At 39.4% G+C, this 13,497-nt stretch overlaps 1 protein-coding gene across 1 annotated transcript; it reads right to left on the reverse strand.

Moving 5' to 3' along the window:
- Positions 1-3,871: 3,871 nt before the first annotated feature.
- sptssb (serine palmitoyltransferase, small subunit B) lies at positions 3,872-10,793 on the reverse strand. The gene is made up of 2 exons (XM_086036741.1): positions 10,163-10,793; positions 3,872-7,619 (listed from the first exon to the last, which is right to left on the reverse strand). Exon 2 carries the CDS (start codon positions 7,613-7,615, stop codon positions 7,373-7,375), a length of 243 nt encoding a protein of 80 aa, XP_085892867.1. The 5' UTR covers positions 7,616-7,619; positions 10,163-10,793; the 3' UTR covers positions 3,872-7,372.
- Between the last annotated feature and the right edge of the window lie 2,704 nt (positions 10,794-13,497).

Consider the following 13,497-nt stretch of genomic DNA (forward strand, 5'->3'; position numbering starts at 1 on the left):
TGGAATTTGGGGAAACAGAGAGGACTGATGGCAACAGAGCGTGTAAAAAGGAGGTGATTGTTTCCGAAGTTTTTTTTTTTTTTGCAATAGCACTCCCCTCATTCCAAGACCCACAGCATGGGTGTGACCGTCAAATACAATTTCCTTGTTACCCTTAAAGAGACAATGTGTAGAATGTTTTGATTTTTTAAATGATCATTCGTTTTGAAAACCCACTAGTCATTTCAACAATATGCAAAACAAAAAAAGCTCTATCACATCAACGTAATTACTTTTATGTAATCGTAGGTGAAGTAATCTCTAATGTCTCTTTGGTGCTCTTCAGTCGAGGGGTCGACGCACGACTTCCAAAAAAATGGAAACTGAGGCACTCAAAGTATTTTGAATTAAAAGGCCTTTATTCTAACATGGCCAGTTGGAGAAAGTGCCTACGCGTTTCAGCCTTGGTAGGCTTTCATCAGGGCAAGCTTATTCAAAGTTAAAGTTCATATGTATATTCCTGGTATTGTCCACTCTAACCGGTAATTAAAAAAAAAAAAAAAACGATCAGCACAACATTTTTGAATTTGTGGAGGTGTTTTTTCCTCATAGGAGCTCACATTTGATGTTAATAAAAAGTAAATATTGTGCCGCCCACTTTTATATTTTCATAGCTTGAAATGGACAAGAGTAGGAATGTTCAGATGAATTTTAGTGGCAATTAATTTCAGACACTAGGTGACAAACCAAAACAAGGAACAACACTGATAACAATGCTTGCGTCCCTGCGATGACTTAGACAGCCTGAGATGGAGAAAGAAAGAAAACCACGCCCCAAAAGTGGGCGGGCCAATTTGCAGCTTTCGTCATCACAAAAAAGCCCATAAATCACTACAGATTCTTTTAGGGGGGTGAATTTTAGTGCTGATATAATTTTTTCATACAGACCTATTATATAAGTGTTGGTGTTCAGCCCAATCAAGTGTCCCTTTAAGTTTCTGTGCAACAAGTGAATGTTGTAACTTGTAACCTGTGGTAACCAGTGGATGGCAGGAGTGAACTCTAAATGTAACTGCACTCCCTCTGTGCTTGTGTGCGTGCGTGTGTGAGTGTGATATCAAACAAAAATGTAGCAGTACTTATTGTGCTGCCAGCACAACACCATCACCTAAGTATTGTATGAGAATGATGCACTTTGCCTCACCTGCGTTGTTTGTATGCGCAGCCTTTTCAATCCTTTTTCTATCGCGCGTATCCTCAACAGAGGTCAGCGCCGTGAGGTCGAGCCAGTAAAATGCAAAAGAAAAAACACAAAAACATACATGCATCGTAGGTAACATATGGATGAATGATAAAACATGTAAATATATATATATATATATATATATATATATATATATATATATATATATATATATATAAATATATATATATATATACATGGTATATACAGTATATGTAAGGGTGGAACATGAAACTGTTAAAAAATATATAAATTGTATTAATCAATTAATCATTTAATGACCCAACTCTCATCTAAATATAACCACTAAAGAAGATAATCAATAAAAAAAACACAAAATGCGACCAAATGTATAAAAAAATGTGAATATAAAAAAATAAAATGTATATAAACAATATGAATGCCAAATGCCCGCCCCTGCCAAAATAAAATGGAACAATACAGGTATTTAATTACAAATGAGAAGAAACGAAAATCAATACGAAAAGAAGTTTTCGTTTTTCTTTTTTAATACTCCCGGCAAATTTGGGGTGAGAGGTGGGGTGAGAGAGAGTCAGAGTACACATATCGACAAACAACCATTCACACTCAAAATCACACCAATATGCATAGTTTTGGAATGTGGAAGCTGGAATACCTGGTGAAAATTCACACAAACACTGTGAGAACCTTGAAACTCGAGATTAGAATGCAGAACCTGAGAATAGTGAGTGACGAATCCTCTGCGCTTCAAAGCTCTACATTTAAAGCATAACATGTAATAACAAATGCATGTTTACATTACAGGGAGGAAACTATTAAACCAACAAAAGCTTTTTGATCCTTGACAAAACTGTATGTGCTCAAAAGACTCTCGGTGAAACACTACACTGCTTAACAACAGACACACGCACGCACACACAAATATATACACACTCTCAGGGTTGTGCCTCATTTGTTTTTTTGTTTTTTTATGTGTGTGTGTGTGTGTGTGTCAAAGGTGTGACGAGATATTCATATTTAAAGACTTTTCAGGCTTTCCTGGTAAGGTGAGACTTGTAGTTGTATGAGTGTCACGTATCCACAATGTCTGTGTACTGGAAGTTGCCAGAAGTTCATCGCACACTCAACTCCACAGCCCTTCCTTACACTTGTCGTCGTTATCAACTGTCACGGGCAACAAGCGAACGTGACGCAACGGTTAGCGCTGCCTTGTCATCACAGAGATAACCTCTGACCCAAATGAGTTGTAAACACAGGAGGCTCCTTCAAAATGTTGGTGACAGTTCAGGACAAGCACAGGTACAGCTGGAAGAATTGTCTTTTGTCTGCGGGAAGGGGAATTGTTCAGGTTGAAATAAACAAAGACTGTTTTATTGGTTTTGTGTTCCTACAAAAAGATAGTGTCTATTTACAAGAGGCCCAATTTTTCATTGCATTGCAGCTCATTTGATTTTTTAATTTTATTTTATTAACTGTGGTGGAGATTCTCCTGCATTATCCACAATTTGCAAGAAATGTGCTTATTTACCAAAGAAAAAAGAAAAACAATTTTAAAAATCATAATATTAAACATTTTGACATTTAAAACTCACATTTTTACATTTGTAAATGAAAATAATTCATATAGGCCACTCACCTGTATAACACAGTGCAGTACAAGTTATAAGTTTCCCAGACCGCCACTGTCACACCAGTTGCTTCATTCATACGTGTTTGTAACACTATTAAAATTTGAATATACAGCATGCGTGTTTTTGGAGGACCTACATTTTGTGACTCCTCATGCATTTAGAACGAACTCTGACGGGGTTTTTTTGTAATTTGAAAAAAAAAATGTTTTTGTACTTTTGAGATTGGCCTTGTAAAATTGTGACTGTGGTTGAAATTTGTCATGGCTGATCTTTTCTCTAAGCAAACCAGGCAAATAGTTTTGCATTTCAATTCAGTAAACATATACTCTACTTCCTATTTTACCTGAAAGATGGTTTCTTGACCTATGCAGGCCCTGTAAACGACTTAGGACACCCTCTCACCCTCATGATGCACAACTACTGTCTTGTGATAGGAGGCACTCAAGAGCGATGTCTGCCATCTAGTAGTGAACACTGTTATTACAACTTAAGTCTGCTCAGCAATAGTAAACATTTTTTTTTTTAAACAATTACTCTAGGGCCACTTTGAGTGTGGATGCAGGCTGCATGCAAGTTATGTTTGAAGATTTATAAAAAAAAAAAATTTTTTAAGTATCCCGTCAACCTTTGAAAATTTACATTGGGCATACTATTCCAAGAAGATCTGTTTTTAATGAATCCAATCAGCCACTTCAATTTCACAACATGTTCATCAATTCAAAATCAATAGCATTCACAACTAGCTTTTTATTGACTTCATCATTTAAATTGAAATAGAGCAAGAGAAGCCTGGATAAATAATTCACTGCTGGCTCCGCCCCTGCATACACTGCAGCATGTGCCGATAACATAGTGGAGTAGAAAGTGAAGCCCATGAGGCTTTTCATTTATAACCATAACCATCACCAGCCGAGAACGGGTTTGGCGACTTGCTCTGTTGTTGTGTGAATCAACTCTATTATGCCAGCAACGTGCTTGTTTTTTAAAGAAAGACCCAGTGACTGCTGCCTAGTTACTGCAAATGAGACGGACAAGAGAAGTTTTGAATTTCTTTATTTTTGATTTGGTGATTTAAAAAAACAAAACAAACTCTTTATTCATGATACATGTGTAACAAAGTACATGAAGTTGGTGCAAACTGTACGGTGTTGTTTCATGGCCACAAGAGAACATAAATATTAAAAACAAAAAAGTGTGGTAATTGACATTGAAACCAGCCAAGCATTTACCAGTACAGTCTATGTATATAAATATAGAACTTTGTATAAATAACATGCAATCAACAAGCACAAAAATCATACAAGTGTGTGATTAAAAAGCAGAAAAATACGCCACTACTGACACGTCTGTTGGCTACAGCAGAGGTTCTCAAACAGAGGTCGGCAAAATGGACTGATGCCCCCACCCCACACAAAAAAAAACATAAAATAAAAGCTCTTGTATGATGTGTGATTTTTTTTTTTGTAATTCCTAAAAACTCTTAAATAAGCGGGCATATAGTGCCAATAAGCGATTTCCCCTAAAAGTAAAAAATAAAAGGAAAACAAAAACTATTTTTTTAACATTTAAAAATAGTTACACTGTAATTCATTCCATTCTCTCCAGAAAAAAAAACAAAAACATTTTCACACGTTCTTTTTAACAATAAAAATAGCACTCTATAATATTGTACTTTATAAAACCTTACAGTCATGGAATAACTAAATTGGCTCCCATAAAATTATGATTTTTATTTTCCTAAAAAAGAGGCGGCTTTTTAATTTTCACAGCATTCAGGGATACACATAGTAGTAATGCTTGATTTGCATCAGGATTATGAGGAGGTCTTTGGAACCAAAAGTTTTGAGAACCCCTTGTAGACCAACTATAGGGCGAGCGGAGCTTTGCTTTTCATGCAGGCCTCTTAAAGCTGCGGCATGCGCCCAAAAAAAAACATTCCCCTTTTGGGCTGAGTTAGCCGCAGATTAAGTAAAGCCTTATCAAAGCGAAAGCCAAACCCCACTCGTACAGTACAAGGGGCGTGCTGAATCAATATTTGCTGGTGCTCAGTGGCGAGCACAACTTCTTGGCATACCGGCAGTTAAAACACTAGAGGGATGGAGGTAGGGCTCACGGCACACGTTGGTATCATCATCGTAGTGGACTCTTTCCCGCTTATCCAAAAGCAAACATTCCACAGCCAACTTTGAACCGCTTTGGATTCATTTAGTAGCTTTTCCTTCTTTAATTTAGCATAACAGTGCATGGAACATTGAAAACCCTGTAAAGTGAATTTTGTTTTTGTATGTTTCTAAATACATTCTACATGTTTGAAGATATTTCTTAGCGAACTATGTAGTTCTGAATTGTGAAGATCCAGCGTTAAACTGTTTGCCACCATTTCCAGAATTGTTTTTTGTATATGGCTAAAACGGCACCCACTGCCGCACTAGGACAACCGGCATGATCACCCCTTTCCAACCGACTATATAAGAACTGGAGCACCTTCATTCGCATCAGTGGCTATCTGGCGCAATTTCTACCACTAAAGCTACACATATAGTCGTACACCATGAAAATGCGTCTTCCCGGGATGCCGCAATTTACAGAACATCTATGTATTGTTAATCAATTTCCTTAGCAAGTGGGTGACACGAGCCTGCCGCCTGTGAGGAACCACGAGATCTAGGTCGTAAGCTAGGTCATGAGCTAGCTGGTGGCTAGCGCTTTTCGCCTCAACGACCCAGGATGATAAATTCCTGGCTCAAAACGTAGGGACGTGCAGGCATAAAAAAAGATCCTAAGAAAGCAGAGACAACTTGAATTTTCACAATTTTGAAGCCTCATTTCATTTTATAGACTTGATGATTTTTTTGTGTTGTTATTTAAGTTTTGCAGGGTTGTTAACAAAATTTGAAGTACATTATTTGTTTCACTTTACAGGGACTTTAAATAAAAAGGGATTCTAATACAAAATCATGAAGCAGTCAAGCATATGTGAGGAATGAGGAGACCATCCTTGTTTGTCCATCAAGTGGCCCAAAAATGGATAACATTATGGTATACCCTAATTCCAGGGGTATTAATTTACTTAGATGCAGATGGGTGAAGGCCTTGAGCGTGTTCCTTTTATTTATTTATTTATTTATTTATTTATTTATTATTATTATTATTTTTACTTATTATGTGGAAATGCGGAGAAAGAACAGAGGCAGACTGGGTGGAACAAATAAACATGAAGCCATACAACACTGTGAAGTGACCATGTTCGAGTCTACTGAAACACTAATTGTCGTAACATCACCGTCAATGCTGAGCAGAATCTAAGTCTCCGCAACTTAATCTTTCAGTGGGTGCTCCCGTTTTGGTTAGTAACAGAGTTGAATGGTGGTTCCACAGAGTATAAAAATTGAATTAAAAAAGGCCACAATCATTTCCCAGACGTTTGCACCTTTTCACAGTTGTTGTTTGTTTGTTTGTTTTTACGCATCCTCTCTTACTTGCTGTAAAACTACCCAATTTCAATCTCTGTATGTCAGGTACAAGATAAATTTAGCCTGTGTTGTTATGGAGAGTTTCTTGCGCATTTCCACTACTTCCCACCCAAATCAAATCACCTATCAGCCATTTCTTTTAAAGGTAACAGTTTGTGGAATATTTACTGTATAAATGATATAATATAGTCAATTGCAAACACTTTAGGGGGGCATCAATTACTTGCTGTTTATCACTATTTGCTTAAGGGCTCTGTCTCTATCCTAATTACATGTATTACTTGGAAATGCAGAGAAACAGCAAGAACCTGAGCAGACTGAGCAGGACTTTTCACAAAACATAACATTGTGGAGCAATCAGGTCAGCATAGTAGCTAAAAAGGCTGTTTGCTCTTGAGTGCAGTGCAAGGGATCCTCGTTTACAATTTTCATTCCTCTGAAAGACTGTCAATGTGCTTCAATATGTGGTGCTGTTTTGGTTAGCAATGGAGCTCAAAATGGGCCCCACGATTAACCATTGGGGTTTTGGGTACATGTAGCGAGTGGAGCTTGACATACCCTCTCAGGCAAAACAAACGGAATGCATGAGCTTACACAAGGCGTAATGTGCTGAAACCGAAAAAGAAAAAAACGACAGCTCACAGTGAGGCTGTGAAATGGCTGTTATGAGTCTAATACCACACGGGGGTGTTTATGCTTGAAAAACATTGTAATCTTCATCGGATTCGCTCGGAGGACAGACAGCTTTGGTTTAAAGTTGAGATGGGCATTTGATTACCTTTGATCAATAGTCGTCAAATTGTTGTTCTGAGTGTTCCCGCGTTTCATTGAGCAGAATAAGATTGCCGGTGTCGCCACAGTGTGGATGTAGCTCAACTTCCCAAAGCTGACGTCATGTTGCTCTTCTTTACACAGCAAACAAGTCGAGTGAATCAAACGGCGTCTCAATCACTTCAAAATGTGATTAGTCGATAATCATTTCCACACAATTGAGTTAATTCTTAATCAATCGATTCCTGTCTTTATGAAGTGAATGTGGTGTCTGGAGGTAATTACGACCCATTTCAGTTCATGAGGGCCATGGTGCTCTCTTGCTGGCCGCCGCAGATGCCGGAGAGGAACTCCAGCGCCAGGCGCACGTGGATGGGCACAAAGACGTAGGAGGTGTAGATCACCATGGCGACGGCCGAGAACAGGACCGAGTTGAAGATGGACTTTTCCCAAGGCTCCAGTACGTAGATGCCGGTGACCAGAAGGTACTGGTAGTACAGCCAGGCCAGGTACTCCCTCAGGTTCTTGAAGGTCATCCTGCTGGATGGATTGAATACAAAGATTCTCTATTTTTCATTCATTAAGTTAGCATTCATATGGAATTTCTCAGGGAATTGCCATGCCTACAGGTACAGTGGTGCCTTTAATTATGAGTGACCAGATCTTCACCAGTTTTTCAAGATATGACCCGTCCGCTGATTTTTTTTTTTTTTTTTTTTTTTTTAATGCTTTGACTTGCAAGCAAAAATTTGCGATACAAGTGCTAGATGGCTCCAATGAACTCAACTTCACATCAAGCAGCAATTTGACAGATAGTGAACAGCTCTTCAAAAAGAAGGCTTCAAGCTATTAAATCATCGCTGTCCTGTGAAAAACACATTTGTCCAATTTGGGAATTTTTTTTTTCACTTTTCATATGAAAAAAAACAAAAACAAAAAAAACACATAAAACAAAGAAGTACACGTTGTGTATTTAAAACAACCACATAGCTTTTTACCTTACTAAAGTCTGCTTAGCTTGATGCTAACCAACAATACAAAACCCCATAGATGGGCTGACGAATAGCATTTATGTGGTAGTGTTATATCTTTGTATGCAACATATATTTGAACACAAACAGTGCATCAACACATGTAGATAGACAATATGCCAAAATTTACAGGCCTATTTTTTTTATCCACAGCGAAAAACATGACTGCAGCATACTGAGTCATTTACAGTTGTTGTAAAACTTCTTTGTTTGCCTCGTCACAGCTGCTAATGTGATAATATGTGTTCAATTTACAGTTTGCCACAGAACACCAATCGAATATGCCTGCAACACTTTAATCATGCGGACTCATTATTAAACTGCTATCCCAGAAATTCACTAGATTATCACTATCGCTGCTGTGCCTAACCCGACTTTAAGCGAGAAGTAGATTAACATCATAGTGCATAACTCTTAGCTCATGGTATGAGTGATGTGAGATGAGGAAATGGCAGAAAAGAAAAACACAAATCTGACCGCATGGACTATAAATACAGAAACAAGTGAGATAAGTGGGTGCGCGTATTTGGGTGTTTCTGTGTGTGTGTAAACGCTGAGGAAATTAAACTCAAGGGGATAAACGCAATGAACTCATCACTTGCCTTGGTACATCTACACACAGTGAGCAGACACTTCATTAGGTACATCTGCACAAGCTCGTGCAAGGGTTAAAGCTTTGTCCAAGTTATGGTTACCCATCTATCCATGCTGCTTATCCTCAATATGGCTGTGGGTGAGCTGGAGCCGATAGCTGACTTTGGGTAAGAGGCAGGGTACATCCCGGACTGGTTGCCGGACGATACAGGGCACATATGCAAACACCCATTCTGGGCTGAATGATTTTGGAAAATAATCTGATTGCAGCTTTCCTCTTTAATATTACAATTGCTTATGCGATTATTATTTCAAAATGAAAGCAATAAATTATCTGTGTTACAATAAACAATATCAGGTTTATCATACTGTATAATGTTCAGAAAATTGCAATTTCTGAACAAAATTTCTTTGAAAAGTGAATTAGGAATTCAGACAGAAATGTCAAATCCTTACTACTGCTATTGCATCTTTTCAAAGCAAAGGTGCAAATGCTTTATTTTAGGATTCACGAATTTGTCAGGCAACATGACAGTTTGAAACTATTTAACAATGTTCATGTATTCAAAATTATTAACCACTTTATTTATTTATTTATAGTGGTTTTAGTATAGCATTGGTGTCGAACTACCCTGTATGATATACTGAAGGAAATTTGGTTACCTTATTTATCTAAATCAGAGGTAAAATAAATATCTCTGTCACAGAAACTCTTTTCGATAACTGACAGTCCCGCATACAAATTATACACACCAGAAAAGTCTTAGGGCGTTTATTGTAATGAAACACCAATATAAAGTCAACTTATTAAATGATGTGGCTTTCAAAGCTGCGAGTTGAGTTGCGAGGGGGTGTGGCCATCAGGTGCGCGTGTTCTAGAATTTACTATCAACTCAGAAAACTCTTTTTAAACATTTTATCACTCTACAGTCATACAAATGTCAATTTTCATACGTTTGAGTCGCAATATGCGTAGTATTTTTATATAGTCTAAATTACGTTTACAAATTGCCGTATTTAAGCCTTATAAGGTGATCGTATTTTTGTCACTCAGTCAGTGCTGATGGGTCTGGTGGACCCGCTAGGTTTGGGTTTTTAAAACAACACAATCAAATCATTTTCTGTCAAAAATACTCAACAGATGTTTACTACATCCCAATCGCAAGTCATATGAACAGCAAACATTCTTAATATTTGCCCTTTACCTTTGTTAGATCACATTTATGAATGAATGTTCTACTCCTTTTTTAAAATAAAATGTGATTTTTAAAAAAATCCCATAATAGTGTGTTATCACCATGAGGAGATTTCTGATATGCCTTGGGTCTATTTTTGTTTTTTTTGTCTTTATAAATAAAAACTGAACGTGGGTGCCACAGACCCGCAAACACTAAGGGTTAAATGATAATGATGATCATTGGAAGCATGTAGTGTTAAATGATCAAACCAGCCACTCACCTCGAAGGCAATGACGTAGGTTAGTTATGACGTCTTATTTATAAGCGCTGATCGCGGTCGGTTTGCTGCTGCGCTGCTACCTTGTGCGCGGTGCACCAGGAGGGAGAAAAGGCTGCCTCGCCAGTTTGTGTCAAGCCTACATGTGGTAAGACGTGCAGAGAGACTGCAGACGACACCACACCCACTGGCTGCGTGGCTATATGCTCCACCACCATCACCACCGCAACAGCAGCTCACCTGGCTGACAGGCGCAAATCCACAAGCAAAACAAACGGACTTTTAACAGTAATGTACTTTACAGAGGCATTTGAACGTACCTGGAAACTTTTGCGTGCCGCATCCTCTCCGCACACGCCGCCGTGAGCGGTGCTGCAGCCACCCAGATGCTGAGGATGCGCCGCAGTGAGCTCTGCAAATAACTTGGACAGTGGTGCCTTAAGATATGAGTATAACTCCGTTCGAGCCACAATAAAATACCAAGTATTTTTGCTCGGTATTTTTATGAGAAAAAAATAACACTACACTTTAGCGGCTTCACAGAGTTAAAGTATATTAACTTGCAAACTATACCGCGTGAGCAGTAAGTGAGGTATTAGTTTGCTTTGTCACAAGAAGACAGTTGGGAAATCTTACCTCACCAGCTGCACACATTGCTGACCGACTCAGTTCCTAGTACCTTGACAACAACAACAACATACATTATTGATATGTAAACACAGGCAGCGCCACCACGGCCAAACAGTCACGCACAGGTTCACACTGCTGTGGCCTGGAGGCAGGGGATGAGGTGGTCTTGCCTTCTGTGCTATAGTGAAATAAAGATCTAACACTGTCAGAGACAAGCTGTTTCCTCCCCAAAATAACATGACCATAACTTGTGCAACTAAACAAGAAACAAATCTCTTAGGTGGGGCATTTCAATTATGTTATGTACAATAAGGCGGTTGAATATATAGTCAGTGTTAGCATAAAAAAAAAAAAAAAAATGTCGGTGGTCGACTGGTTAGCACGTCCGCCTCACAGTTCAGAGGTCCCTGTGTGGAGTTTGCATGTTCTCCCCGTGCCTGCGTGGGTTTTCTCCGGGTACTCCGGTTTCCTCCCACATTCCAAAAACATGCATGGTAAGTTGATTGGACTCTCTAAATTGCCCCTAGGTGTGATGTTTGTCTCTGTGTGCCCTGCGATTGGCTGGCAACCAATTCGGGGTGTCCCCCGCCTACTGCCCGAAGACAGCTGGGATAGGCTCCAGCACGCCCCGTGACCCTTGTGAGGATAAATGGTATCGATAATGGATGGATGGATGTCCCCAGCAGAGAGCACATTCCCCATATGGTTAGGTTTCAGTCAAGTCATAGTAATTTTCAATGTGAAATTACGTGTTTTTAAAATGTGACGTTATAAGACGGCACATCATTTAAACCGCCAATGGAAATAGTTTCACACAAAAAATAAGCAAAAGGAAGGCACTTAGATGTCGAGAATTCATGGGAGGAGTCAAACATTTAAGGTTCATGCATCAATGAGCCACATCGCGAACTGCGTTTTGCAGCCAGGGCTTTACTCTTGCATGAAATCGGCCCCACACCTCCCTAAAAGACCCCCAAATTATTTTAGAATATTGGAAAAATATTGAGATATTTTTTTTACTATGTGCCGTGAATCCTTGTATTATTAAAGTTGAAGTCAACTCCAAAATTTCTTTACAAGAATATTTTCTATGCAGGCACACTAGTCGAAACATGGCATTCTGATGAATATTTTGTTTGTGGACAATGAGTTCAGCAGTCAAATCCACCTCTTTTCGTCCATCTCAGGGGGGTGCCATTTTGCCACTTGCTGTCAACTGAAAATGACATTTTCTTAGGGCTCAGGTAATGACCAATTATGGCTCAGCTACAGAAAACAAGGGAGCTGTGATTGGTCGTTACCTGAGCAGCCCTGAGCAACTGTGATGTCACTCTGGCCAAATCCCAATACCCACACTTGCACCCATGGTCTTCGCTGAGGTGCACACGTAGTCGAAGTGCACGAAGGGTTTGAGGGCGCAGGGTACAAGTGTACAAAAATTCCAGAATTGGGACACTGCGTGTGACGTCATCGATTTATTCCCCTGTGTCAGCGAGCATGGCGGGACGGGTTTTGTTTTGGCATTTTTGCTGTAGAAAATTATATTAAAATGCAGTAAAGTAAAACTCAGTCGGCCTTCCAGTCGATGGGAGCCATGGCTCCATTATTTGGACTATTTGCGATTTCTGCTCGATATGTGGCGCATGCGCAGAAGGTTGCTAAGTATGGCAGCTAATCTAGAACAAAACACGTAGGTAAATGGTAACGGGTAAATGGTGACGTCAAAACATCAATTGAAATTACACATGCGCATAGATAAACTATGTAATAATTGGATATTTACACCTGAAGAGACATTTTTCAACATAGGTACAGCAATTCCACTGAATGTCATCAGTTTCCCACTATGTTGGTCAAATCCGCAATGAATTATGGGTAATATGCTTCGGTTAAGGGGCCATGGTCCGAAGTGTGGAACAAGGGCGTAAAAGGGGCGGCGCGACACAGCACTTCCCAGAATTGGGACACCCTACACACTAATATCCTCGGCGGGAACGCGCAAATGAGGGGTACAAGCGTACACGTGCGGGTATTGGGATTTTCAGTCGACAGAAGGGACAAAACGGCCGCCTCCTGAGATGGCTAAAAACGGGTGGATTTTACTGCTTAACTCATATTCCACAAATGCAATATTAATCAGAATGCAACGATTCGACTAGTGGGCCTGCATAGAACATATTCTTGTCAAGAAAATGTAAGGGTTGACTTCCACTTTAATGATGGCAGCACAGAATGTACCTGGAGTGAACAAGTTTGTGGTAATGTCTTATTTTGCGGTTTACGGTCACCCGATCAAACCTGTGTAAAGTATTTAGTATTTTCATTTCATTGAATCCAAAACACACACACTGCACACTCTTGTTTGACTGTGTTTAAGCAAACTTCAATTTAACATTAGGCTTCATTTTTTTTCTCACAGCCGAAGTGTGTCTTTGTGTTTTGGTTTAGAGAGAAAACAAGTTGGATAGCAAAATAACAGCAACGCTGTGAACATGCTGAGTCGAGTGCGACTACAAATTTAGCGTGAAGGGTGTAGGAGGGTACAAGGGCTCAAGTTTGCACACATGCAAAGATAGCAGGGAGAGGTGGGTGAAGGAGAAAAACAAAATGCTGCACCTCCCTTTAACATTGTTAGAGATGTCCCCGTCCCCACTCAGAACCACCCATGCGATTTGCTTCATTCACTTTCCCAAGATCAAATAACAGTT

Source organism: Filicampus tigris, chromosome 7, assembly GCF_054856515.1.
Source record: "Filicampus tigris isolate MCC_2025a chromosome 7, RoL_Ftig_1.0, whole genome shotgun sequence".
Lineage (NCBI taxonomy): Eukaryota > Metazoa > Chordata > Actinopteri > Syngnathiformes > Syngnathidae > Filicampus > Filicampus tigris.